General features: G+C 36.1%; 1 protein-coding gene across 2 annotated transcripts in view; it reads left to right on the forward strand.

Moving 5' to 3' along the window:
- Positions 1 to 27,782, forward strand: part of LOC113519503 (protein tiptop-like) — a 418,186-nt gene extending 390,404 nt beyond the window's left edge. The window contains exons 4-5 of one of the 2 annotated variants that reach the window (XM_052894910.1): positions 14,036 to 14,213; positions 23,276 to 27,782. In XM_052894910.1, the coding sequence (XP_052750870.1) occupies positions 14,036 to 14,213; positions 23,276 to 26,303 (3,206 nt within the window). In that variant the 3' untranslated portion in view covers positions 26,304 to 27,782. Of the gene's footprint in view, positions 1 to 14,035; positions 14,214 to 21,333; positions 21,776 to 23,275 lie in introns of those variants that run through there. The other variant, XM_026904619.3, reaches the window with a different exon arrangement.
- The last annotated feature ends 21 nt before the right edge of the window (positions 27,783 to 27,803 follow it).

A 27,803-nucleotide genomic window follows, 5' to 3' on the forward strand; every position in this document is an offset into this window, starting at 1 on the left:
TACTGCAAAATTAATAAATAGTCTTTAGTTACACCTATATAATAGTTAGCTTATCATTATTTATGTTTATAAGCGGATGCTTAATTGAACAGATGGTCAAAAGTAACAGAGTTTTTTAACAGTAATAGAATTGTTTATGACTGAATCAATATTAAAACCAAATGATAAGTATCCAAGGTTTTACTGTGGGAAATGACGGTTCAGCTAAATTCAAACACCATTATAATATCACGAATACAAATTAATTACCGAGCACTTAGCATAAACACGGCGGCCGTATTTCGTGACTTCAGATTTTTTGCCACTAGACTGTTGACTGATGATGACATATCGACTGGATGAAGTTTTAAATAATTGTCCGGGGTCCAACATCGTCTAATGTCAAGGTTTCTTCCTAGTTGCGGTGTAAAGATTTGGACGCAAAAAATCGGGACAACGGGACACGTTTAACGTACCGTATCTCGTGTGATGGTTACTATCTTATAAAATGAAACTAGAAAAAATAACTCAAAATCTTTGAGATATTGAACTTAAATTTCGGAAACTTTAATACCAAATTGTTTTTAATTTACCGTATTTCATAATTACTATAAATAAATATGTAACATTATAATTCTGTTGTCTTGCAACCTTAGTCTTATGAGAATAGAAAAAATTATTTTGAAAATACGAGTATACTATAAATATTACTTATAACATTCATAAATGTAATAAATAAATTAAATCTGGTATAAAATTTTATATTTATATGTATAATTAGCACTATTGAATATAAATTGGTGTAAAGATTTTTTGAAGTTTTAACATTAATTTAATGCATATAACATTTATTTTACAGTATAATTGATTAATATATTTATAACAATCGCCAATTTGTTCTTCGTAACATATAAATTTATAAATACCTACCATATTATTAAGTATTTACACTTTTATTGGATATTAAAATATATAATACCTAAAACATGGGTGGGCTTTACCATTCTGTTGGGACATAATAGTACAATAATTTTAATGTATGTAAATTCACATCATTCTAGTCCCGTCCCGTGTCCCACTAGCGCGTTAGTTGGAGCATAATTTAAGTGCCCATTTACATGACTAAGCCAGGCGTTCATCATGTTATTAGCTGGCCTTGTCCCAATTACATTATGGTGACACTTGTTTTTATGTATCGCTTCTTATGATGTCCCAAACTGTAATATGATTTACAACATTGTTACAATATATTACAAATGTATTATATTGTATTTTTATATTATATTGTGGATTTAGTACTTCATTGTGATAGATAGATTTATTTGCCAGGACATTGTTTTTATTTTGATTGATTTATTGTGAAGTACCAATGATCATCTAAAGCATGCAAATTCATTATTGGCTAGGTACAATTTATTATACTTAACATTACATCAATTATTCATTCGATTAATAATAATAAAATCATAATAGTATGTTAAAAAATCACTGACTAAATATTTGCATATTTTCTTAGAATTTTCCATTGAGTAATAAAGACAAAAACTGATATACGTATTATATTTATAAAAACTAAAACTTAAGGTTATTATTAACAGAGCGAAGCTATTATTTATTAGAAATAATTCGTAAGAGATACTACGTATAGAATCGTATTAAAACGATTCATTACTTGATATTCACATTATTATCCCATTTTGCGACTGGTTTAAGTTTCTTACTATTGACGCAATTATTGACTCAAAGCTATCTTTTTGTTTTTTTTTATTAGTACTAAAATTATAGAAAATGTTATATATTAATTACTGAATTATAAAGTAAGAAGTGAGGTATTTTTAATTGCGTAGTTACATGAAGATGGAGTTAGACCAAGTGAGCGAATACTTGTTCTTTATCGATCCTTCAGCTGTTTGATATAAATACGTTATAATTAAGCTCATCTTTATTACTCAATCCCATTTATGAACGATATTTCATATACATATATACATCATTCCTGTTTTGAATCGATATAAAAAACAAGGGTGTTGTTAATTTGGTTGTATTTTTTATGGTTATTACCTCTTAATTTTGTAAGTTGTGAACAGATTTGGCATTTTTTTTTCTAAATGAAAGGTTATAGTTTTTTCCCATAAAAAAGTTTATCAAAATTGGTATTCGTGTTTCTACCGTGAAGCAGTTGTGTTTGCATTGCTGTGTTTCGAATTGAAAGATATGTCGTAAATTTATAGGGTACAGAGGAATAACACCTGAGTCCTCAGGAATGGCAACGCATGGGGGGTATCATGGGCGAAACAGTATACTCTGTTATGTCCATGGTACTGCTCATTTCTATAGGTTTCAGTTACCATGTTCCATCAGGTGGGCCGTCAGCTTGTTTGCTATTCTAAGTTGTATATAAAAAAAATTTTGTCTATACCTACCTCTTTTTTAGCTAGCTCATTTTGCTAGCTATTTATTCCTTTAGTCTAATTCCTGCTTCTAAAGACAGTTCTGTATGATCTGTTTTGACCGATAAAAAGTGTCCCACGTGTGCATAATCCGTCCGATCTTGCCAGTCCACGACTGTGGCCTCTCATTAAACCCTAGACTAATTCCTAACCAAAAAAAGCCCGATGCTATCGACTCGATAATATGATGGATGTTGGATTGTGTTTCGTCGCGCGACACCGCCCATCAATCTCTGCCGACATTTGATTGATACCCGACGACACTCGATTCATAAAGGTATTAATTTAACTTCGCCTCTGACATTGATTGATATTTACGATATTAACGCGATATATAATTACGTGGCTGGTTTATCGAGAGCTCTATGTCCTTTATCGATTGATGTATCGACGATTCGATGAGGTCACCGCTCCTGTTGATACGCTTTATCGTACACGTATAATTGTGAAATAAATCACCGATTGTCTTATTATTAGATACAATATGCGTGCTATTGAAATATGAAAAATGGTTTTGTAATAATTTTTTTTTTTGTGTGTGGGACAAAATATTTTTAGCCGTCGGCGGGCGGGGGTTAACACCAGTTAGGTGTTAGGTTTTTATTGAAATATTATTATTCTGTGGATGCAGGCGGCTCAGGACTGTTCCTTATGGCAGTCTATGGGGGTGGCCTATGTTTAGCAGTTGACATAACATCTGATATGATGATGATGTGTTGTAAGAGCGTGTTAATGGACATTTTCAACCGACTTCGAAAATAAAGAGGTTCAGAACCTCTTTCTTTTTTAGTTTTCTCGTTCAGTTGTATTTTTTTTTCATGTTTGTTAATAACTCCGTCAGTTTTAAACCGATTTGGTAAATTCTTTTTTTATGATATTAGTAATAATAAAGTAATAAAAATAAAGATTTGTCTAATGTAATTGTCGTGAATTTCTTTTAAATTTCTTCTCAATACATATCAGGAATTTAAATTATCGTTTTATTTTTAATTTAACGGTTACCATAGCGGTTAACACACGGTTTTTATACAACTTAGAATAGCAAACAAGCTGACGGTCCACCTGATGGTAAGCGGTAACCGTCGCCTATAGACATTAGCAGTACCATGGACATAACAGAGTATACTGTTTCACCCATGATACCCCCCATGCGTTGCCATTCCTGAGGACTCAGATGTTATTCCTCTGTACCCTGTAAATTCACGCCATATCCCACCCTACAAACCGAAACACAGCCATGCAAACACAACTGCTTAACATAACTTTTTTTTCTTTTTCTATAATATTAGTTTAATTAAAATAACCGGGTATTGTGGGTATCAAAACGTTGTTTGGCAACAAGAGTGATAGCTGGCGGCGCGCGGCGAGCAACAAGTGACAATTTGTAGTTGTCACTCGCTTGTCCCCTCACCGTCGACGATTTATTAAGATGCGTACCCCCCCCAATTTGGTGAACAGCGCTTGTGATCATGAAATGTCCATTGATAACGACATTGAGATGTTCCAAATTGAATTGTTAATAAAAATGATTAATAATAAACAGTCATTAAGTTGTTTAATGATTGGAAATTGTGTCCGATTTAAATTGTGACATAATTCAAAAGTCATTTGTTAGGCATGTGGTCCCGGCATAGAATAGGTTACGTTTTCCTTTTTCGTAGGTGTCGTAGGAGGCGACTAATACAAGCGATTCCTTAGGACTCAGGTATACCACTGTACCCTATAAATTCACTGCCATATCCCACCTTTCAAACCGAAACACAGCCATGCAAACACAACTGCTTCTCAGTAGAAACACGAATGGGACAGAGGTAGCCAAGCAAACGGCTTTTGTGAAACTTTTTTTTTTATAAAGTTATAATTAAAAACTGTTTATAATTACTCCTCTCCATCCAAAGGTTGCCTGGAAGAGATCGCTTTTAGCGATAAGGTCGCCCATTGTTTTCTCACCGTGATTATTTCTTGTAATTGTTTATATTTATAATATGTTTACTATTGTAATCTTTTGGAGGAAACAATAAAGAGTATCTATCTATCTATCTAAAAATAAAAAATAAAGCTGTATAGATCGGTAAAGTCTAATGAATTATCAGCATAGTATCCAATGACTAACATTATCTCGGTTTCTACTTATCACACCGGCGCGGCGCGGCGCCGACGTGAGCGCAGCATCTGACATTTTACGAGATCAATTACCGCGCAGATACCCTCACGCTTGATAATTCCAGTTGCGATCTGTGAGTTCAGTTTTTTTTTTTTAATCAACAATAATGGAATAGTAACCCCGCCTGCGCTATCGGTATACACTGGCGGGGCACCAGCGTGGGGTAATCTAACGATAAATCAATCACGATGATTTCCAGGTGGAACCACGTGGAGGTCGACCTGACAATGCTGGCAATGGACTAGTAATCCTCATTACTAACGATCCCTTGTCCCCTTGTGAATTCAGTTAGCTGGGTTCAGTTAAGAGGTAGAAGATCTACGACAATTGCTAAGGTTTCTGTTATTTTTTAATTAATTTTAATTATAATTAATATGTATTTATGTTACTGTATTTCACTTGAATTATTCACTTGTCATTGTATATTTTTATTTATGGTATAATAAAGAGTTAAATAAATAAATAAATTAATTAATTTTAATTATAAAAGAAGGAGGTACTCAATTCGTTTGAATATCTTCAATTGTAAACCGATTTAAAAAAATATATTTTTTTATCTGAAAGCATATATTTAGAGATGAGTTCCATAGAAATTTTATCAAAAACAATTTAGCAGCAGTTTTTAAATGCAAAAAATTAGTTTTGTCACACTTAAAGTCGGTTTCTTTGCAGAATTATTATTATTCGATGGTGGATTTAATATCATACCAATTATAATGTTTAATGAAAAAATGATCACTGCTAGTAACTAAGATCAGAGGTCGTTAAAAACAACGAATTTGGCTTTGAGTGATCCTATTATAAAAAAAAAAAAAAAATAGAAAAAATTAGATCATTCGAAAAAGAAATTGAAAATAAAAAATACTTTCCACTAAAGAACGCGGGCATGTCAAGGGTTAACAATCAAGGGCATTAATTCGGCACACGATTGTGTAAGAATCGAGTCGGGATCGATCTCAATATGTCAGGCGTTCGTGTGCCGAGATGGCAGTCAATAAATCGAGGCCTAAAGACGATAAATCGTAATGCTAATTGGCACACTCGAATGTTTGTCGAATAATCGAATTTGTCCTCAGTAGAGAGATGTTTTTATTAGCTCCACCACTAACCGGTTTTTCCTGGTATCGGTAAGTTCAATATCTGTCATAATCGAATAACGAGATCGATATCGGAATAATAATCGTATTTATGACAGACCTTTGAAGTGACTTATTTTTGTATTGATAAATTTTATTATAACTTTTAAGTGTTGTCAGACCAAATAATAAATCTTTAATAAGAAGTCGTTTTTAATTTTTAAATACCTAATTTTTCCATGAAATCCGTCGAAAGTCGAGAAAGTAATACAAATATTATAATAATAATAGTTTTTCGCCGCGGCTTTACCTGCATGGACCAATATATAAAATGATATGTTACCTATCTTTTCGGTTTAAATTTCGGTTTCGTTATAGAATGAGCTCCTTGTCAAGGTTTTTCCAAGAGACTGCAGCTTGGGGTTCTACAAAAGAGAGATAAAGAGGTTTCTTCAAAATCGGTATAACTTAATGCCCCTGGCATTGCAGGCGTTCATAGGCTACGGTGACCGCTTACCATCAGGTGGACCGTATGTTTCTTATTTTTTTTAAGATTTTCAAGCAAAATCTCTATTTTACTGTTCAGTCATAGAACGAAAATTGTCTATATTTATCCATAAATCCACACACCAGATTTCCTTTGGGGGTGGGCAGAAAAAACAAATTGCACTATGTTTACTTTCTTAACTCTCTTCATCTATACACTTAATTCCAAAGAGTTCTCTTAAGACCAGAGATCTCAGTAAGAAAACAATTATATTTTTTTTTTATTTAAATTTTTACATATATAAATAATTTATTGTTATTTAAAATATAAAATCAACAATATGAACATGTATAAAAAAATATATACACAAGGAATAATTCTAAAAATCTTAATTTGTGAATTTAAAATAAATTTAAAAATAATATTTAATTTTGAACTATATATATATATACATATATATGACTATATATTATATGTTTTATAACCTCATTACCTCAATTATTTCTTCTATCAGTCTGATTGAATACTTAAATAGATAAATACATATATGATAATCAATTTAGAAGTAATAGTGTTTGATGGATTATATATTATTATGTATTTTTAATTACTTTTAGTATGTCTTATGTATTATTTTGGACCTTGAACCGAGGGCAATGTTCGACTAGAGACAGTCCAAAATTTATTTACACAGACAATACTAGCTTTTATCCGCGACTTTGTCTGCGTGACCTGTATACCACTGACCATTATAAAAAGTAAACTATGTCCTTTTCCATCCCATATATTTTTTTTTATGGGCGGTATACACTGAGGCACCAGTGAAGGATGATAGGTGAGAATGAAGTAGGTCAGTTAGCTCATCGTGATGAATTCAACAAGAATTGTTCACGATGGATTCCAGGGGGAATCACGTGGAGGTCGTCCTAATGGGGCATAATGCTAGCAATGGGGCTGTCAAACTCCATTGCCAATAATTCCTTAATTATTGAAACTATATTTATTAAAATAAAAAATAGTACATGACACTCAGGGATAATATGTATTTTCTTACAGTGAAAGAATTTTCAAAATTGCGTATGTATTTCCGGAGATTAGGTACTATGAACATCCAAACTCACCAACTTTATCTCTTTATAACATACTTTGTATTTAATTAGTACAAATTAAGTTTTTAATATTATAATAAATATGAAAATTTGTAAATAAAAATGGTTGGATGTTTATTATTCAATCATGCTTTAACGGCTGAATGGTTTTAAATGAAATTTCGTACATGGATAGATCACTTCTTAATTTAGTACATAAGATACGTGGATGAACGCGTTCAAAACCGTGGGAAACACCTAGTAATACATACATATAAACACTAATATATCTACATATATGTAAATGATTATACTAAAACAAGAAGTCACTCATTAATTGACATGACAAGATTTATCGGGTAATAAATTTAATTTATAGACAAAGTTCCAAACTGAAATCAATAGTGTATCAAATCAAGTTCATTGGATCAAAACGACCTATCCATTTAAGTAGTTCACTGCACCTGAATGCGGGTTCGATGTATCGATGTATCGATCGAGTAATATATTCGTTTAATCATCGAATGAGGAATCGATTAAATGGAAATTGTATTGTCGCACCTTTTTTTTATACCACAAAGGTAGCAAACATACAGTCATGTTCTGTTCTGATGGTAAACGGTCACTGTAGCCTATGGACGCTTGCAACACTAGGGGCGTCACGTGCGCGTTGCCGACCCTGAAGAAAGCTTAATATACCCTTTTTGAAGGACTCCAAAATTTATGAAAGAATTATAAAAATATCAAAAATGCTTGTTATTATTTATTTTTTTCTTTTTTATACAATTTAGAGAATGGCATATAAGCTGACGGCCCACTTAATGACAAGTGGTAACCGTCACCTATAGACATGAGCAGTACTGTGGACATAACAGAGTATATTGTTTCGCCCATGATACCCCTATGCGTTGCCATTCCTGAGGACTTATGTGTTATTCCTCTGTACCCTGTAAATTCACTGCCATATCTCACCCTTCAAACCTAAACACAGCCATACAAACAATTGCTTCACGGTAGAAACACGAATGGGACAGAGGTGCTCAAGCAAATGACTTTAGTACAAAGTCTCCCTCTGGTAACTTAGTCCGTTAGCTAATAAATCCATTAATTTTTTTTATTTAAGAGTTTCCTCTTGTCGGTGCAACTAATTCATGCATCTTCCTCCAGCCAGCTCTATCCCAGGCCATATCCTTGACCTCCCTATACAACATGACACCTAGTGTTTCTTTTATCTGTCCCATGTAGTTAATCCTCGGTCTTCCTCTTCCTCTTTTGCCCTCTATTTTTCCTTCTACTATGCTCTTAAAAAAATCGTCATGTCGTATAAGGTGGCCCAGCATTTTGCCTCTTCTATTCTCTATTATTTTAATAAATGTTCTTTTCTCGTTGAAACATTCGAATTATTTTGATGCCTGCTCTCATCGACACGCGTCTACCATTACTGCTGCACTCTACACTCGTATTACCGAATGGCAAACAAAACTTATAAGTTGCCAATTCCCTTATCGGTCGTGACAGAAGGATTAAACACTATCTGCGTATGATTGATCACGTGATATGCGACGCGATTAATAGTGATATAAAGATATGCGTGTGTCGTACCATTGGTAGCATCTAATTGTGTACGTTGATCGTAGGCAGTTGCACCAGTTGGGACAGCTTCAAAAAAAGAAGGAGAACTCTTACAGAGTTTTTTGATGGATGAAAAGAGTATGGTAACCCCGCCTGCAATAACGGGATACGCTGGCGGAGCACCAGTGATAGATAAAAAATGAAAACAGGCCAGTTAGCCCATCATCAGGAATTAACCATGTTAGTTTCCAGGGGGAAACGGCGAGGAAGTCGACCTATATTGCTAGCAGTGGGATTCTTAGTCTCCATTACTAACAATCCCTTTCCCCAATGTATCGATTATAAATGTACAAATCTTTCAAATCCAAAGTATTACTGTAGTCTAACTATTTATTGTATAGTTAGTATTGTAGTTTTATCATTTTTAATCCAAATAGTTATATATAATACTAGCGGCCCGTCCCGGCTTCGCACGGGTGTTCATTTTTACAACATTTTAAAAAGTGGTTATTGTGACATAACAATAATAGTTGGACATATAGTATCGCGAAGTTTTTTGTAGTTATTGATATTTTCTTTAATATTGTAGAACATACTTTTGTTCTATCACCAATAGTTACCGCAGCGCACGCGACGAAAAATATTTTATAGCATTTTTTTGCACCTTGAGTTACGTTACTAAAGTTGTAAGGACCTTTTCTAAAAATAAATAAAGCTTTTGTTACTCAGGAGCTTTCTAATGGTGAAAGAATCTTTGAAATCGGCAAAGGAGTTTTTGAGTTTATTCATTACAAACATACATACACACAAAAATACAAATCTTTCCTCTTTATAATATTAGTGTAGACTGTCGATGAATACGCGTGTCGTGGCGGCCTTTAATTGAGTCAGCGTTTTATAATGTAACCTTATTATAATGTATTTTAAGTAGATATAAATGTATGCTTTGTTGGTTGTCCTTAAATAAATAAATAAAAATAAACAAATATATATATATATATATATATATATAACAATGTAAATTTTGTGTACAATTAAATATAAATAAATAATATAAATAAGGTTGTCAGTTTGGCTGTATTGTCTTTATGTTCGTTACCTCATAATTCCGTCATTTCTTAACCGATTAGGAGAATTTATTTATTTATTTATACTTTATTGCACAATAAAACTTTGTACAAATGGCGATCTTAATACCATATGGCATTCTCTACCAGTTAACCATCGGGTACAAATAGAATTCTTGTTTTTTCTTATCTGAAAGTACTTATAGATTGACCCCATAGATATTTTTATCAAAATCGGCTCAGTAATTTAGTTTCACATCAAAATAATTGGTTTTACCACAATTGAAGTATTTTTTTGTGGGACTTTAATTAGACGAATTTGTCGTTGTATCCGCGCGTTTGTGTTACGTTTCCTCTGTAGTATGTATGTACGTATGGAAACATTTTTCAATATCATACAAATTTTTATATGTTATCGCTTGGTAGTGATTTCTGGTAGACAACCTTATCAAATAAATGAATAATTTACAATGTATTACATGTAGATTGTATAGAATCTATCATATGGGTATATCATGAAGTAGCAGTTATATGGATGTAGCAAACAGAGGCATATTTTCAACGGATTTTTTAAAGATTTGCTATATACTATGTCTCATAATGCTTATATAAATACTTAATAAATATATCATATATATATGATATAGTGTTTTACAATAATTTCCCCCACCGCTACACTTAACCGTGAAGCAGTTGTGTTCGCATGGCTGTGTTTCGGTTTGAAGGGTGGAATATGGCAGTGAATGTACAGGGTACAGAGGAATAACATCTGAGTCCTCAGGAATGGCAACGCATGGGGGGTATCATGGGCGAAACAATATACTCTGTTGTGTCCATGGTACTGCTCATGTCTATAGGTGACGGTTAGCACCTGATGGTAATCAGGTGGGCCGTCAGCTTGTTTGCCATTCTAAGTTGTATAAAAAAAAAACTTAATACACTTTCTGTTTTTACCAAACTATTAGCTGAAAGATGAAATAAGATGTTAAGTGACAATATTATTTATAATAAAGAATAAATAACTTTAAAAAAAAAAATCCCTGTGGAATAATCTATTTAAATATATATTTACTATTAATTTGAAATATATGTATTTAGTATTTAGCGTTGGAAGAACAATTTAAATCTCAATAAAATTCACAATTAAATTGTGCTAAATTGTAAAAAAAAAATAGCGTTCGACGAAATGCGAAACTACCGAGTGATGCACCCAAAATCCAAATGTAAATTTGATCTCAAAAGAAACGGGACATCTTTGTCCCAATTCTGTTATCGATACCGTCGAGATTTACGACTCGATTCCTTTTGTCTTGTCTCTATTACAATCGATACTTGTTATCGATCACGGGATATTATGTCGATTTCACGCCGAATCTCGGTGAAATTAAACCATTGTTTCGTGATTTTTGTACGCTTTAAAAATGCTGAATCAGTTCCTATTGTGACTAGTGCGTTTCTATCGTGAACTTGTATTTTAGTATCTTAAAGCTGAAGTGAAGTGGTCTCTGTTATGTTTTGATCTATTAACGGTATGTTTATACTGTCTCTAAATAGTATTTTTTTTCGATGGGTGAAAGTGGTATGGTAACCCCGCTTGCGCTAACGGAATACGCTGGCGGAGCACCAGTGAAGGGTGATCGATGAGAATGAAAACAGGCCAGCTAGCCCATCATGATGAATTCATCAGGAATTAACCATGATAGTGTCCAGGGGGAACCGCGAAGAGGTCGACCTGGTTGGGTATATTGCTAGCAATGGGATTCTCAGTCTCCATTACTAACAATCCCTTTCCCCTCAATTTGTCTTTAAATAGCGATGGATGCGTGAAACGGAATATCGTCAGTTGTCAAAGATGTCAAATGTCATTAATGCTGTGTTACGATATAGATGTCTCTGTGTGTCCACTTCCTTGTTAAGTGTCTTTTATATCTAATTTATATTTTAAAACAGTTTGCCAACTGCTTTAATCATACTGTATGCACACCTGTCTGGGTTTCAATCTAGTTCATACCATTGTTATCAAATCATCATCATCATCGTAGCAGCCTTTAACTATCTCCTGCTGAATATAGGCTTTCCCTGTAAAAGAGGGTTTTGTCAGTAGTTACCATGCTTGGCAGGCGGGTTGGCAACCGCAATTAGGTTTTGGTAATGTTTTAAGAAGAACGCTGCTGCCCATCCTCGATCATTAATTTCTCGTAGTCATCTTGTACCACATCTACGGGAAAAAATGAGTTGGCCCATTCATTGCCAGGACCACACAGTTTTCACATATGAGTTAAAAATTATTTCATTAACGGACTTATTTCAAAAGAGACAAAACGCAGTCGATTTTTTTTTTGCACATTACATGTTCTCAGTTATATTTACTTGTTATTCTGGATTTAGAGTTAGAAAAAGTAAAATAAAATTGATGTACACGAGTGTCAAGAAATTGTCCTACCTAAATAATCAAAGTACTATAAGTAGATTTCATGATAGATTTTCATTATGCAAATATTGTGTTGCGTTTGATTAGTTGGGAGTTAGTCATTGTTTTGCCGCAATAATTCGAATGCATCACGATAGAGGCACGTGTCATTTAAAATTGACTTTCAGAGAGCGTTCACAAACAGATGCCTGTGCGGATGCGCTGACTTCCTTTGATCAGAACCGAGTTCATTCAAACGATTCTCTGAGAGCGATGCATCGAATCGCCCGAGGCACTCGGTTCGCCAGCACATCTTTTCCATCCGCCGGATTGACGTGCTGCGTTTTAATCAATTAGCGAACAGAAACGCGGTTTACGAATCAGTGGGCAGTGAAATAAGCGGACCGCAGGCCACCGCGGCGCCGAATTTCGGCGCTCTCCGATTTCAAATTTTTTTTGTCCATTCTCGGACGATAACTTCATAATCGGAGCGAAAGTTGCTCGGTTCACTCCTTTTTTAGTTTTTACACTTGGTTTCTTACCGTGGCTAGAGATGGTCATTTGATTATGCCATAGTTCATTTCAATACTCGATAAAAATGTAAACAAATGAAACAAAGTTGACCCAATCATAAGATAGTCTTCTGATGTCCAAAAGCAGAATAAATAAAAAACTTATTTATTTAACGTTTCAATTGATTATTAATTACATTTAAAGAGTGTTTCTATGATATTTTCAGCACTGGGTTAGCTTCTCATTAAGTTTTTTTGCAACATATTCTAAAACCATATGAAGCTGAAAGTTCGTCTCTAACAGTCATTCCATTCCTTGCTGTTTGATTATCAATAGGCTTATCTTCAAGAATTATGTCAATAGATAACAAATTTTGAATAATTGATACATCCAGTTCGATGACTAACGTAATAAGCAATCAATCATTAATCATATGTTGTTTGCGCAACGCTTCGAACGTCCGCTACGATGCCCCCGTTTTGGGGTAATTTTCCTCCTTTTATCGCCTGTATCAGTCTGTATCGGTTTATTACTATATTATTGATGAACGATCGCAATAAAACGATTGTTGCTATCTATAATTTTCTTTTTAATTCAACCTAAATACGGTTTCAAAGTGTCGCCTTTATCATGATTAATTGTATCGATAGTAGATACACCGGAGCAGTCAACTATTGTGTTATTTACACGTGTTACAAGCTCTTTTGACTGTCCGTAGTTTCTAATCGTTATTATGTTATCATTTATTAATCAATTTCATTTTATTAAAAAATCCTTATCAGCAATGGTATAATTAAAATATCTTTTATTTAAAATTAGTTCTTGGCTGTGTTACCATACGTATGGATTTTGAAAGTTGATTAATACCGGCTCGGTTCTCTGTTAATCTGGTGACAAAACACATCGATAAATTATGCTGTTTTGTCGCATTAGAAGAAACAGCAATGAATTAGACTGCTTCTATGTAGCGTATAGAGATGAACCAGACATCTGATTTCAATTTCGAAATTCTCAGGAACGCAACTGTAAATACATCCAATTTGGTGCAGTAATATTTACGTGATCCCGGAACAAACAGACAGATGGAAAGTTCTAAAAAGTCATTACATTATATAGCATATCTATTTTTCTTAGATATCTACTATGTTCGGACTTTGTCAAGTTATAAAATTAATGCTTGCAAATATATAGATTTGATTTTTAACTTTCTTCTTCTCAATTGTCCGCAGAGGAAGCAAACAGTCCCGACAGCGGTGTGAAGGAGCGCGTCGATCGCCAGGAGCGGGGCGAGGGGGAGGGCTCCCGCTCCGTGTCCCCCGCGTCCCGCGCTTCCCCTGCCCCTGATGAGAGGGACGACATCGAGCACAGCATACCGGCGACCCTGATACAGGATCCCAATGCAGAGAGGTGAGCTGACCATAAGAATCTATCGTCATGAATCTACTGCAAACAGCTTTAAATCTTGCATAAAATATATAATAAATAACTTCAAACATTTCAATGGTACACAATATCCTCTCATTTTACTATTCTAACGTTTCGATCAATTTTTATTAAATATCCGCCTAGTCTCTAAATATCTATTCCTTTACAAGAATTAACAACTATTGTGCTAAGTATCAGGAAAGGTTTGGCGTAAACCAATAGCAGCAATCCTCTTACACCCAATTCCCTTAAAAAGATCATTGGAGCCTTATGAATCCTGTATCATCCATTCATACTGCCGGTGGAGCTCTTGCCATTGTCTACGATTCTCAGCGAGTCTCTTCGTCGTATGCGATGCAACACTAACTTTGTTTTTGCTCTGACTAATGTAACTGTCTTTCGATCTTCCCCTTCTCTTCCTTTTTATTATTACTTAAGATTCTATTATAATCTTCAAAAGGTCGTCGTGTCGTATTAAATATCTCAACATTTTATCCCTACATATTTTTTATCTACTGAATTTACCTCTTCTTCTTAATTTTAACTAGGACTTCTTCATTACCAACTCGAATCATGTATCAAATGATCTGATAACAGTCTGTTTCAATGAAACTTAGTTTTACCAGAGGTTGTCTTTGTACAGAAATCGTCTGCTTGTGTAACTCTGTCCCATACGTGTTAGTGCCATGAAGCAGTTGTACTTCCATGGCTGCATTTTGGTTTTATAGGTTGGTTATCTCAGTGCAATTACAGGGTAAGTAGGCATAACATCTTAGTCCGCAGGCATGGCAATTCTTGGCGCTTTACATGTCTATAGACGACGATTACTACTACAGGTACACCATCAGTTTCTTTGCCGTTATTGATTGCTTTTAAAAAAGCGAAAAGATATCCAACTAGAGACTAGAGAGTAGTCTAAATAAAATTAATTGATTAATCGATTTTTGATTTGTACTATTATTGGACATCAGCAGACTGTCTTATGGACTATTTATATCTCTCTGTCTTATGTCTGTTTTAAGATATATTGAAATAGGTCATAGATCTATATCTGTAAATAGGTACAATAAATCCTCAAGATACATATATACCTTATGTACCTTGATGCTTTTCTGTGTGAGCGTATTGGAAACTGTAAAGCTCACTCAGTTGATAAAATAAATAAATATATAATTTTATTTATTATATTTCTCTCTGCTTAAACTGTATTTACAATAAAGAGTATTTTTTTTATACAACTTAGAATGGCAAACAAGCTGACGGCCCACCTGATGGAAAGTGGTAACCGTCGCCTATAGACATAAGCAGTAACATGGCCATAACAGAGTATACTGTTTCGCCCATGTTACCCCCCATGCGTTGCCATTCCTGAGGATTCAGGTGTTATTCCTCTGTACCCTCTAAATTCACGCCATATCCCACTCTTCAAACGCTATCTATTTACTGTAGCTCTTCTATTTTGGAAATAAAAAAAAGAAAATTTTTAATAGCAATAATAATTGAAAGGTTTTAAAATATTTTATACTGCCTTTGTGATTCCGTTAATTAATATTACAGTATTTTTTTTTATTCTAACATAACATACTGCAATTACAGTAAATCTATCTGTAGTTTTTAGTCTTAAATCAGTATAGGAGGTGAATTATTACTTATCTTTGATTTATTTATTTATTTATTTTTTTATACAACTTAGAATGGCAAACAAGCTGACGGCCCACCTGATGGAAAGTGGTAACCGTCGCCTATAGACATGAGCAGTACCATGCACATAACAGAGTATACTGTTTCGCCCATGTTACCCCCCCATGCGTTGCCATTCCTGAGGATTCAGGTGTTATTCCTCTGTACCCAGTAAATTCACGCCATATCCCACCCTTCAAACCGAAACACAGCCATGCAAACACAACTGCTTCACGGTTGAAACACGAATGGGACAGAGGTACCCAAGCAATCGACTTTTGTACAAAATCTCCCTCTGGTTTATTAAAATCTATATAGATCTTTAGATATGTCTTATTATACTTGTACTCTTGCGTTTTATTTTTACACTGCGTGACTATTTATTAAAATTAATGCTCAACAATTTATTTATCGTGTCATTATTCTTGTTTCCAAATCCGTATCATTGGAAACTTCGGAAGCCAACAAATCATTGTGCCATAATCTCTTGCTCAATACAACACATTCACCACATTCAAGCTCATTGTCCACGTGACGGCGGTGGTCCGGCCGTCATACGGTGTCCACTTTAACGATCCCATTGTTTCCCATGATCAGTTGTCAACCGTTCCCTGTCAACACACTCGCCTCCTATAAACCACCGAATCGTGGCACAAACGCCACCTCTGTCACAAACGGAATAAAGATCAATTTGAATTGAACGAATCGTAAATGATTGGTGATGTTAGAGAAATGAATGGACAAACGATAGTGACAGTTATAGTGGGTATTGTCTTTAAAAATGATCTAGAATTTCATTTTGACAGTCCATCAATTTTTGTTCTATGCGAGTGATGTAACGCGCCGTCGTTTGGAATAATGTAAAAAGTTTTATTTTTTTTTAATGCTGTTTTATGATCAAGTAATGTTTTTTCTTTATACAACTTAGAATGGCAAACAAGCTGACGGCCCACCTGATGGAATGTGGTAACCGTCGCCTATAGACATGAGCAGTACATAACAGAGTATACTACAATATTTCGCTCCATGCGTTGCCAATCCTGAGGAGTCAGGTGTTATTCCTCTGTACTCAATAAATTCACTGCCATACCCCACCGTTTAAACCGAAACACAGCCATGCAAACACAACTGCTTCACTGTTGAAACACAAATAGGACAGAGGTGGCCAAGCAAACGATTTTTGTAGTAAGTCCCTAAGTCTGTTAATTAAGTTAAATTTAAAGTATGTATATGAATTGAAATAGATAATTGATGTTAACTATTTAAACTATTTATTTATTTGCTTCGTACTGATCTGTCGTTACGTATAAATAGATAAACTATCATCAGACTGCAGATAACATCTGATACGGATGTAGACAAAAATTTTATTAATTAAATACTCTGTGTTTGATTTGAATGATTACGTATTTATCTATTATTAATCATCTTTATTATGGCATCAGTTTTTTTTTTTACATTCAAATAAATTTGAATTCTTTACTATTGAAATTTAAAAGTTACACCCAATTATGTATGTCTTAAAACCTCAATTAGGCATTAATACCACAAGTGTAGCTGTAAAACAAACGTTATTCAATTTTAATGTATGAATGAATGTAACATTATTGTAATGTATGAGTGAAATTATATGTATGTACATAATTGAAATGTGTTCTTTCAAAACGTGAAACATATGGGCAAACACGCCGATGTCTCACCGTGAAGCGTTAAGCCTTCATTGTTTCCCTTCAAGCGTGTTTGTCTCCGCCACAATTTATTATGTTTGATTAATTTTGAAACGCTTTACTAATTGCAGTCCAGTTCGCATTGTTATGTACGGCTGCTTCGTATTAGCACAGATGTTGTGTAGCGATAAATTCAATAAAACTCAAATTGATACTTATTACACGTTGTAAATCATTGTCGCGGATATCATTGTCTATCAATTCAACTAAAACTGCGACGTTACAATTAATGCGAAACAAATACAATATGTACTTTATTATGACTGTCTGCTACAATGGTAACATTATTATCTGGAATATGTCCACGTTCTTATTGTTTGATCTGTTTTATAAAGTTAAAATTATCGAATTCGTTTTTAACGAGCCTTTTATACAAGAGCCATTTATGTTGATTCACACGTGAAATAACATTTTTCTTTAAAAAAAATGTGTAAGGCGCAAAACGATGTTAAATTTTGAGACTTTCTTACTAATTTGATAGTAGACCCCGTGTTTTTTTTTTTTGTTGTTTTTGAACGAATGAGTATGAATGAATACTTTATTTGCATTATACAATATAGGAAATATGAAAGACAATTTACAAACACAACGATACAATTGTATAAGTACAGTAAGGCGGTCTTATTGCTGAGAGCAGTCTTTTCAAGACAACCTTAAGGTAATGGAGTAATTGTTGTACAAGTACGTATGATAGTACTGTATGATAAAGAAAGTACCTTTTTCAACACTTTTGCCAGTGGAATGCGTTATAATGATTTCTATTTTAGTTGGTTTAATGATAAATATAGGTAGTACTATAATAATTTTATTATCGTAACTTAAAACAGAAATAATACGATAAATAGTTTCTGCAACACCTAAAATTCACTTATTGATTAAAAAAGATTTGTGACTATTTATAAGGACTGATAAGTAGATAGTTAATCAATAGATTTTGTATAAAATCGGTGTATATCTAGGTGAACCCGCTACCAAGACAGGTACAATTGTCGTTGCCATATCACTTTTAACTACATCAAAAGCTGCAGCCATGCGAATTTCACCTTTAATACCATTCAATTGTGGATGAGAATGAGGGTTATTGGTAGAATCGTGTGTATAATACGTTTGCTAGGTTTGTTGGATCGCTGTTCCATCACTGTCAATTAGTTGCAGTGAAGACAGTTCATCAATCATAAACACTACAGAGCTCTAGTGTGTTTCCAACCTGAGGGTCCATTGTTTAGATTTTAAATCGATCGAGCTTCGTCTTCCTGTTAAAGTACCTATATTTTAGTTTCTAATATATATCGTCCGAACTAATATTTTTTTTACTAAAGTTATTCTTCCAACGTAATGAATTAAGAGATTTTTGTACACATATGTTATGAGAGCCGTGTAGTCCCGATATAGAATTGAATGTCTATCTATCTATCACATCTCTTCTTTCTCGCGGGTGTCGTAAGAAGCGACTAGGAGGATGGGCAACAGCGTCCCTCTTAAAGCATCACCAAAGCGTGCGGTTACCAATTCGCCGGCCAAGCATGGTAACCATTGGCAATTGCCCCTTATGGGAAGGCCTATGTTCAGCAGTGGACTGTCGATGACTGATAAAATAAGTAATAATAATAATATATTATGACAATGAAAAAATTGTTGTTCTGGAAATATTTTACATATAATGTTAATTTAGGTTATTTTACTACAAAGGAATATTTATTTATTAATTCTTTATTACAACTCTTAAAGAATTGTATAAATACATGTATATACATCTTATGAAGTACAAAAAGCGATCTTACCGATAAAGCAATCTTTTCCAGACAATCTTTGGGTAGATGAGAAAAGACGGTAGCTATTTTGTGCAAGAAGTGTAACTTATATTTATATTAAAAAAAAAAAATTGGTTTTAATAAGTGAAGAAATCCATAGACTTTAAAGTAGGAGCCCCTTACTATCTAGAATTACTTTTGGGTGAGGTAGTCAGATATTAGTCTGCTTATCGAGAGAGCTATTTATCAATATATGATTAGTAAAGTTTTATAATAGAATCGTCGTGAAAATCGTGAATGATTACTTAGATATTAAGTGATTTATTTAACTTACGCAATGCGTATAATTTCAATTGCTGTTAAAAATCACAAACTTTTTTAGTTGTATAATTATGCAACTCATTTTAGTTAATATTATAAGTTACGATCTTGCAACTGATTTAGTGACACCAATTTATATTGACAAACCATTTTTGTTTATTTGTAAATTTGGAAACGGAAGTCAGGACATTGAACTTCTGACTGTGTAGTTGCCCGATTAAAGCATTGAGCAATTCAAATGAAATGTTAACGAATCATTTTCTTTTTTTCGATGCTTGACACTTCCAAGTGGATGTAATTTTTAAATAATCCATTTATTCGTAATAAAGGAAAAACACGAAGATTATGTATTATTGTATAGATGAATCAATATTTTGTTTATTGCAATTATATCTTTGATAATACGCTTATTTCTTTGAACATACAGTTGTTTATCTGCGTCTATATCACATATCGCTCTACTCGTTATCCTATGTCCTTCGTTTAACGGTGCATCTATACTAAATTGATTAGCACTTTAGTATTTTATTGCCTCCAAGACATCTGTGCCGGTTTTCAAAATTCACGTTGTAACTGCGAAATTATTCAAACGGTGTCAGGTGTCCGCGTCCCCTGCGACGCCGGCACGATGCGAAACTAAACTTCGGCGCACATGCCTTCCTCCGTCCCAATTCCAGCAGCACACATCAAAACACGGCCACAGTGTAGAATTTATCGCCCCCACATTGCCACTATGTGAAGCGCTACGGAAAAATAGAGCATGAATATTTTTTGTTTATGTCGCTTAGCATCCCGGCGCGGTTATTTCCGATCGCGTGCATGCTCCTCCTGCGCGAAAGAGAGCACAATACCTGTCACATAAACACAAGTGATTGATTGACCCGCACCCGACTAATGCTTATAGGAAGCTATAAACAGCTGGCGATTTTGTTCCAAACTTTGTTCAAGTTTGTTTGTAATAGGATTTCAATCATGCTTTTCGTCAAATCACGATAGACATTATTATCGCTGAGATGACAGACAAAATTTGGTCCGGCTCGTTTTGTTTGATCTAGGGAAGTTATATACGGCCTCACCGACCGCATTAACGTGTCTCCGTCGTGATTTTATGAAATGATACTCCTGTTGATTGAGACGTTCCTTTGTCGTCTTATTGGACTCTCATCTACGCTTTCCTCGCATTGACGTTTATATTGTCACTCGGAGTGAGTTTGTCGTACCTTACCCTCGTAAAAATAAATAAACCCAAAGAATATTTTCCTTTGTCAAAGCAGGAAATCTGTTCATGATACGCGTAAATCCGTCCTCGTCCCCTGTCTGTCCCGGTGTTGTTAAAAGGACTCGTCTCGGCGTTTTGTTAACGCGCCATTTCCTTGTCAACGCCGTCAACCCCGTCCGGGTAATCTTCTCTAAGCCCCGGAGACTTTCTCGGACGGATAGTGCCGCTGACGCGAGCAAACATATCAACGTAGAGAGAAAATCGTAAACATACTCATTAAAACTATACCGCGCCTATTGGCCGTCAAGGATGTTGTGTACATTTTTCATTGGCGTTACGACTGTGAGTCAGCTATGCGGAGTAGCTTTGCTGTGTCAGGCGGCTGTCATCAGAACGATCGCCCGTCACTGCACGTCCACCTCGCGCATCGCACGCACGCTTGCATTACGCAGCGCACCACCCCTCGAAGCTGAATACGTGTCGCCGTCTCTGTCTGCGCCATTGCACCGGCCGTCTAGGCGGCAGCTGTCTCGTTCTGGCGAGGGGCGTGCGGGGCGGGGGCGCTGCAGGCGGGTCGTAAATCACGCGGTGTCTCATTCCACGCGGGACCGCCGCCGCCGCCGCAGGCACCGCGCACTTCCCTCCCGACCGCCGGTCTCGCGGCGCGTCTTTCGCGACGTGTTTACACTTTCAACCTATTTTTGGGAAGTCACAGTTGTCTTGTTTAAATTGTGTTTTCTTACTAAAAAGTGATATTTGATGGATCCGAGAGTTTTTCGCCACGGTCCGTTTGGGATATATTGAAAAGATTACGTCCAAAATGATCGTCGAGCCCGACCACGTGAGGTAGGTTTTAAATTTGTACAAGTGTTTCATTATTACCTACTAATTTACAATATTGTGTTGAATTTTCCTTTTAATTCAGAATATTTTCATATTTGTTTCAAGTTTTCGTAAGATTTTACTAAGTAATCTTGGACTTAGAATCGTCAGTGCATTCTACTCACTTCGTGTATTTAACTTAATATTTGAATATTTTAATTTAAGGCCTTCAATTTTTTAACAATTTGATGGACAATATTTGAACTATTTTTATGTTATTAAAAAATACGATTACAGTTTAGATCATATTTTACGATCAAAGAAATAAAGCTCTTCTCTGGCTTACAGTGTACTTGAATTTATTGTTATTTTAATAAATATCTGAAATTCGAAATTTTAATAATGAAAAATAAATTTACTTCTAATGATTTCGGTTCGAAGAAATGACAACTTTTCAACAGAATTACAAAGAGTTTGGTTAAAGTTTAAACTGTTCACGTAACGTAAAGACTGTTCAAAACTAAATTAAACAACGATGCAAGTAAAGGCAATATTATGGTTGTCTGAAAGAGATTGCTTAGCAATAAAACCGCCTTTTGTACTACACTAATCGAAAATTCTTCAACAAAACCTGTAATGTTGGTGCAGTAAAGTGTTAAATAAATAAATATGCCAAATATTATAACATTTACTTATTGGATAAGAAATAAGAAGTAACAATCTTATTCAATGCATCTGTTTTCATGTGATTGGTTTTAATTTGATAAAAATGACTGAGTATTTCTTATGTATTTTTTTTTTATAATATTTGTATAATTCTAATTAGAAAAAAAGTCTATTGATAATTTTAATTGTCCCATAAATCGTCGATTAGATGTGTCATTGAATGTTGTATACAGCGCGTTATCTTATCTCTTATTGATTGTGATAAAACTACAATATTGATTTGGTATTTCAATTAACGTTATATCATATACATGTACGTATATTGCATGATTATCATGCACTAATAATATTTGTTCAGGCTCTTCTGATATTTCAGCTTGATTCGACTTTATTGGATTATTAATTGGAATAATACATAGATTAATATATATTTCATTATCATCACGCCATGTATGTTTAATTAATTTTAAATATAAATCACCTGATTTGTCGTCTTTTCACATTATGTTGACAGTAAATGTGGAAAATATGTTTATACCTTTAATAAAAGAGTACATATAGAAATTTGATGACTAATGGGTAATAAAGAGTTGTCGTTCATTGCAGCTGCTGTTGATCAGTTTTTATCGATAAAACTATACGAATATTACTAACAAGTTTTGCATAAATTATTATTATTATATGACATTGTTAAAGTTTGCCAACAAACGAGGAAAATGTGTTAAAATGTTACAACATAAAATTTGTTTACTATCCATCGGTATTAAAATGCGGAACTGGTTTGTGTGCTCGAAGTAGCCGACATTTCGGCGTTAAATTAATTATGTCAACCTGACGTCGCGCTTCATTTGTCCACAGGGAGAGCCCGAGATGTCTGTCGCGGGAGTCGTCGGGTGCTCCGCGATGTCCCTCCAATGACTCGGTGTACTCCGGGCGTAGCGGGCCGGGCCTCCCCCTCCCCGCCGCACTGACGGCCGCCCTGCCCGCCGCATTGCCTGCTGCACTCCTCCCCCCGCATTCTGCAGCTGTCGCCGCCTACCTGGGCGCCGCAGCCGCGGCCGCGGCGCAGCAACGACTCTTCATGTCGTGTCAAGATGACATGACCGATTCCGAACGAGCTGATGCTGTTTTGGATTTCAGCACCAAGCGGAGTGATTCACCACACGACGACGAAGACGCTGACGATGCGGTAAATCTCAGCAAAAATGAGAATGGTCCTTTGGATTTGTCGGTAGGCACGAGAAAACGGGGGCCGGAGGATTCACCATCTCCGGTCCCAACGAGGAAGAGTTCTCGGTCTGTAGATTTTAAACCATCTCCATCACCATGGACAACACCTGTAGCACCTCATTTGCCATATTTTGCAGCGGCTGTGGCTGCGGCGAGCTTATCTCCGAAAGGTGGGGTACCCGCTGATTGGAATGGTAAACTAAAACATGGAGCGCCGACACCGAGTGATGCGACGAAAGCGCTGGAAAAGATGAGCGAGCTTAGTAGATTGGGTGGTGAGGAACTTTTTCGATCTGTACAGAGTGCGGCATTGGGTGCTGGTCTAGCTCCAAACGCAGCAGCCAGACATTCTGCTTGGCAATCGCATTGGCTCAATAAAGGTGCAGACCAAACGAAAGATGTTCTCAAATGTGTATGGTGTAAGAAGAGCTTTAATTCTCTTGCAGACCTGACAGTTCATATGAAAGAAGCCAAGCATTGCGGAGTCAACGTGCCTGTACCTCCGGTAACAGGTGCGCCGATTCCCTCTTCTTTACAGCCACCATCTAGTTCACCTTCAACTCCATCTCATAATTCATCTTCCTCTAGTAGCTCTTCGAAACCAAACCAGAGCGATCTGAATATGCTAATAAAAGAGAATATGCCGATTCCTAGAAAGTTAGTTCGAGGTCAAGATGTGTGGTTAGGTAAAGGAGCTGAGCAAACTAGGCAAATACTAAAATGCATGTGGTGTGCAGAAAGCTTCCGTTCGCTGGCCGAAATGACCAGCCACATGCAACGAACTCAACACTATACGAACATTATTTCACAAGAACAGATTATATCGTGGAAGTCTTCCGACGAAGCAAAAGGTTCTAATTCTAGCGGCCCAGGGGCAAACAATGCGGTTCCCCCCACTACAGGTACAAGTAGTCACGTTAGCGCTGTATTAACTTGTAAGGTATGCGATCAAGCTTTTAGTTCTTTGAAAGAATTGAGTAATCATATGGTCAAAAATTCACATTACAAAGAGCACATCATGCGATCTATTACGGAAAGTGGTGGTAGGCGGCGCCAAACCCGCGAAAAGAGGAAGAAATCGTTACCAGTTAGGAAACTTCTTGAGTTAGAAAGAGCACAGCATGAGTTCAAAAATGGGGAGGGCAATGGTGTTCCTATGGGAAAACCTATTAGGGACTTCGGTACAGGAAGTCGTATTACTTGCGAAAAATGCGGTGATAAAATTGAGACTGCTGTATTTGTCGAGCACATACGACAATGTATAGGCGCGCCTATGTCAAATAGCCAAAGGAATTTTTTGAAGAGTGCACTTCTTTCGAATAATATTCCCATTCCTCCCGATGTACCTGGACATGTTACACCGACGGGTCGCGATGGTCGCAAAAGTATTAATGAGGAATTACCGTCTCCTGGTTCAGCTCACCATCGGTCTCCTTCTTCCGTGAATGATTCTTCCCCTAGTTCCAAAGATCCCAATGCTAGTAATGATAAAAGTTCGTCGCCATCGGTTCTCAATGCCATAGAACAATTGATAGAAAAGAGTTTCGATACTCGATCGCGACATTCTGTTCCGGGAATGCCAGGCGGGGCATCACATGCGCCCATCGGTTCTAGTATTTTGAAAAGATTAGGAATAGATGAGAGTGTAGACTATACGAAACCATTAGTAGATCCGCAAACAATGAGCATGTTGAGGAACTATCATCACCAGCAAGGTTACGGTCGGCGCGAGCGTAGTGGCAGTGAATCTAGTTCGATGTCGGAGAGAGGCGGTAGTAGAGTCGAATCTCTTACTCCTGATAGGAAATTAGATGCGTATCACATGACTCCACGTACTACGCCAGATACACGGGGTTCTCAAACCCCTGCTTCTGAGGATCGTCCCAATGAAGTGCGAATAAAAAGAGAAGTCACCGAAGAGGAGGATCGCGAAAATGGGGTAGATCTAAGCAGTCAGCCGGTGCGAGTAAAGACTGAGGTCGATGAAGATGAGGAACCTCCGCGGCCGGGAAGCTCGAACGAGGAGGAAATGAAAGCGGTTCCAAAACGCGAAAGCGAGGGTCCCAGCCCTGCTGCTAGTCCTCGCAGCCCAGCTAGCGATCGCTCAGCTCACACTCCTGGTGCCGATAGAAAGCCGGCTTCCAGTTTAGGCGCGTTGTCTTCTATGTTCGACAATTTAGCCAGCGGTGGCTCGTCTAATGAACCGAGTTCGTCCCGTCGTAGCGGCAGTCACCCATTAGCGGCACTTCAGAAGTTATGTGACAAAACCGAGAATAATCCATCTCGAGCTCCGGCGCCGGCGCCTTCTCCGGCCGGTCCGCCAAGCATTCTCACGTTTAGCTGGGCTTGTAACGATGCGGTAGTCACGGACTCGATAATGAAGTGCGCTCTTTGCGACACACCGTTTATTTCGAAGGGCGCGTATCGACATCACCTCTCAAAAATGCATTTCGTGAAAGATGGAGCGCTACCGGAACCGGTGCCGATGAAGGCGCCCCCAGCGGCCGCGTCGCCGGGCACTCACAAGAGTGGCGGCTCTAACACTGCCTCGCCGCAGGACCCTCGGAGTCCTTCTCAGTCTTTCGACGAGAGTCCCCATTCCAAGTTCCTCAAGTACACCGAACTTGCGAAGCAGCTATCCAGTAAATACGTGTAGAATGTACATAGGTCAGCGGGCCATCAATTGTGATGATACCATATCCAGCTACGTTAAACCTTGCTAGGGTTAGGTCGCCGCGGCGGCGCTAAGTATTTCGAAACTCTTTGCCAATTTAATTATTTAGATAATTATTGTTAGAATTCACCGCATCGTTCGGTTAGTGTAATTTACGACTAGTGACTTAAGTATACGCCAAACGTCTTACGTTCGTTAGATGTAAGAGAATATTTTCAAAATATTTGCCTTTAGGTGATGTCGACGCGTCGTCGGGGGCCCCCGGGCCGCGCTTATCTTCCACGCTACTCGTAATTCCATTTCGGTAATTGTAAATATAAGTCACATTAAGTCATAAAGTTCGATTCGATCTCTTGTAAATGTATATTTTTTGCTAATAATCTAAAAATGAATACTTAATTTTAATTGCGGTTCGCCTTGCATGTGATTCGATTGGCCGCAACTCGGTCGCGTTGTCGCATTTTCAGTATTGAGAAAATTCGTTGCAATATCTTTTTTTTTTTTTATAGTTACTTAATATTTTTATGTAAATCAGATGTTGAAGTTAAGATTAGAGCGGTTCTTAGTTTATTTCTATGTATATTTTGAAGTTCTCTCGTTTTGCGAAGTGGAGCGTCGGTGCATGTAATCTCGGAGATCCAATCTCATTGTTTCAGTTCGTGGTGTACATACGAATCGACATAGGACGCAATACTATGTCCTTAGTGTAAATTTGCTCTAGGTACGCTCTCCCTGTGAGGTGGCTATTTATTATTTAGTGTTAAGTACATAATTTTAGGTGACCTATGTCTGTGAACACTTGTATACCATTGTATCATCGCATTACGATTGGTTGTCCGAACCAATATATTTAAAAGTGATATGAATATGTTATACCTGTTTTTTCTTTGAAAAGGATTTACTACAGAAGTATACGTTTAGAATTCAAGTGTATTGAATCTTCCAGTGAAACGACAGATATACGATGTGTATATACGGTACAAGCGAGTGTAAACTCTTTTATATTTAATAAAAAAAAATATTGTAAACGACTAATGTAAGACGATATCAATCAGTGAAGCAAATGTGTACTGTACATTGGTCGCGTGGGACGCAAACGTGGATGGCTATAATCACATCCCTAAACTGGTGCCATTCGTGTTAGATCGCCTTCAAAAGATGGCACTACGAATTGCAGTTTCCATTCCACATTTGCGTCAAATCCGACCAGTTCAATACAAAGTTTAAATGAATAACTATCATTTTATCTATAATGAAAACATACGACAAATATTATGTATACGCTAGCTCTGATGAGAGATTTTTGCTCATTCTTTAATAAAAAAAAAAAAAAATGGTGTTGAAAATATTGATTTTACCAAATTTAATAATCTTATTTAATATTTTATGTTGTATTTCAAAATGCAATTAAAAGCTCAAAGAAATATATATGTTACATACTTTAAAATGTTTATTTTATTTACTGAAGTCCCTAATAGGTGT

Source organism: Galleria mellonella, unplaced genomic scaffold (genome assembly GCF_026898425.1).
Source record: "Galleria mellonella isolate WM207_F2 unplaced genomic scaffold, CSIRO_AGI_GalMel_v1 utg246, whole genome shotgun sequence".
Classification (NCBI taxonomy): domain Eukaryota; kingdom Metazoa; phylum Arthropoda; class Insecta; order Lepidoptera; family Pyralidae; genus Galleria; species Galleria mellonella.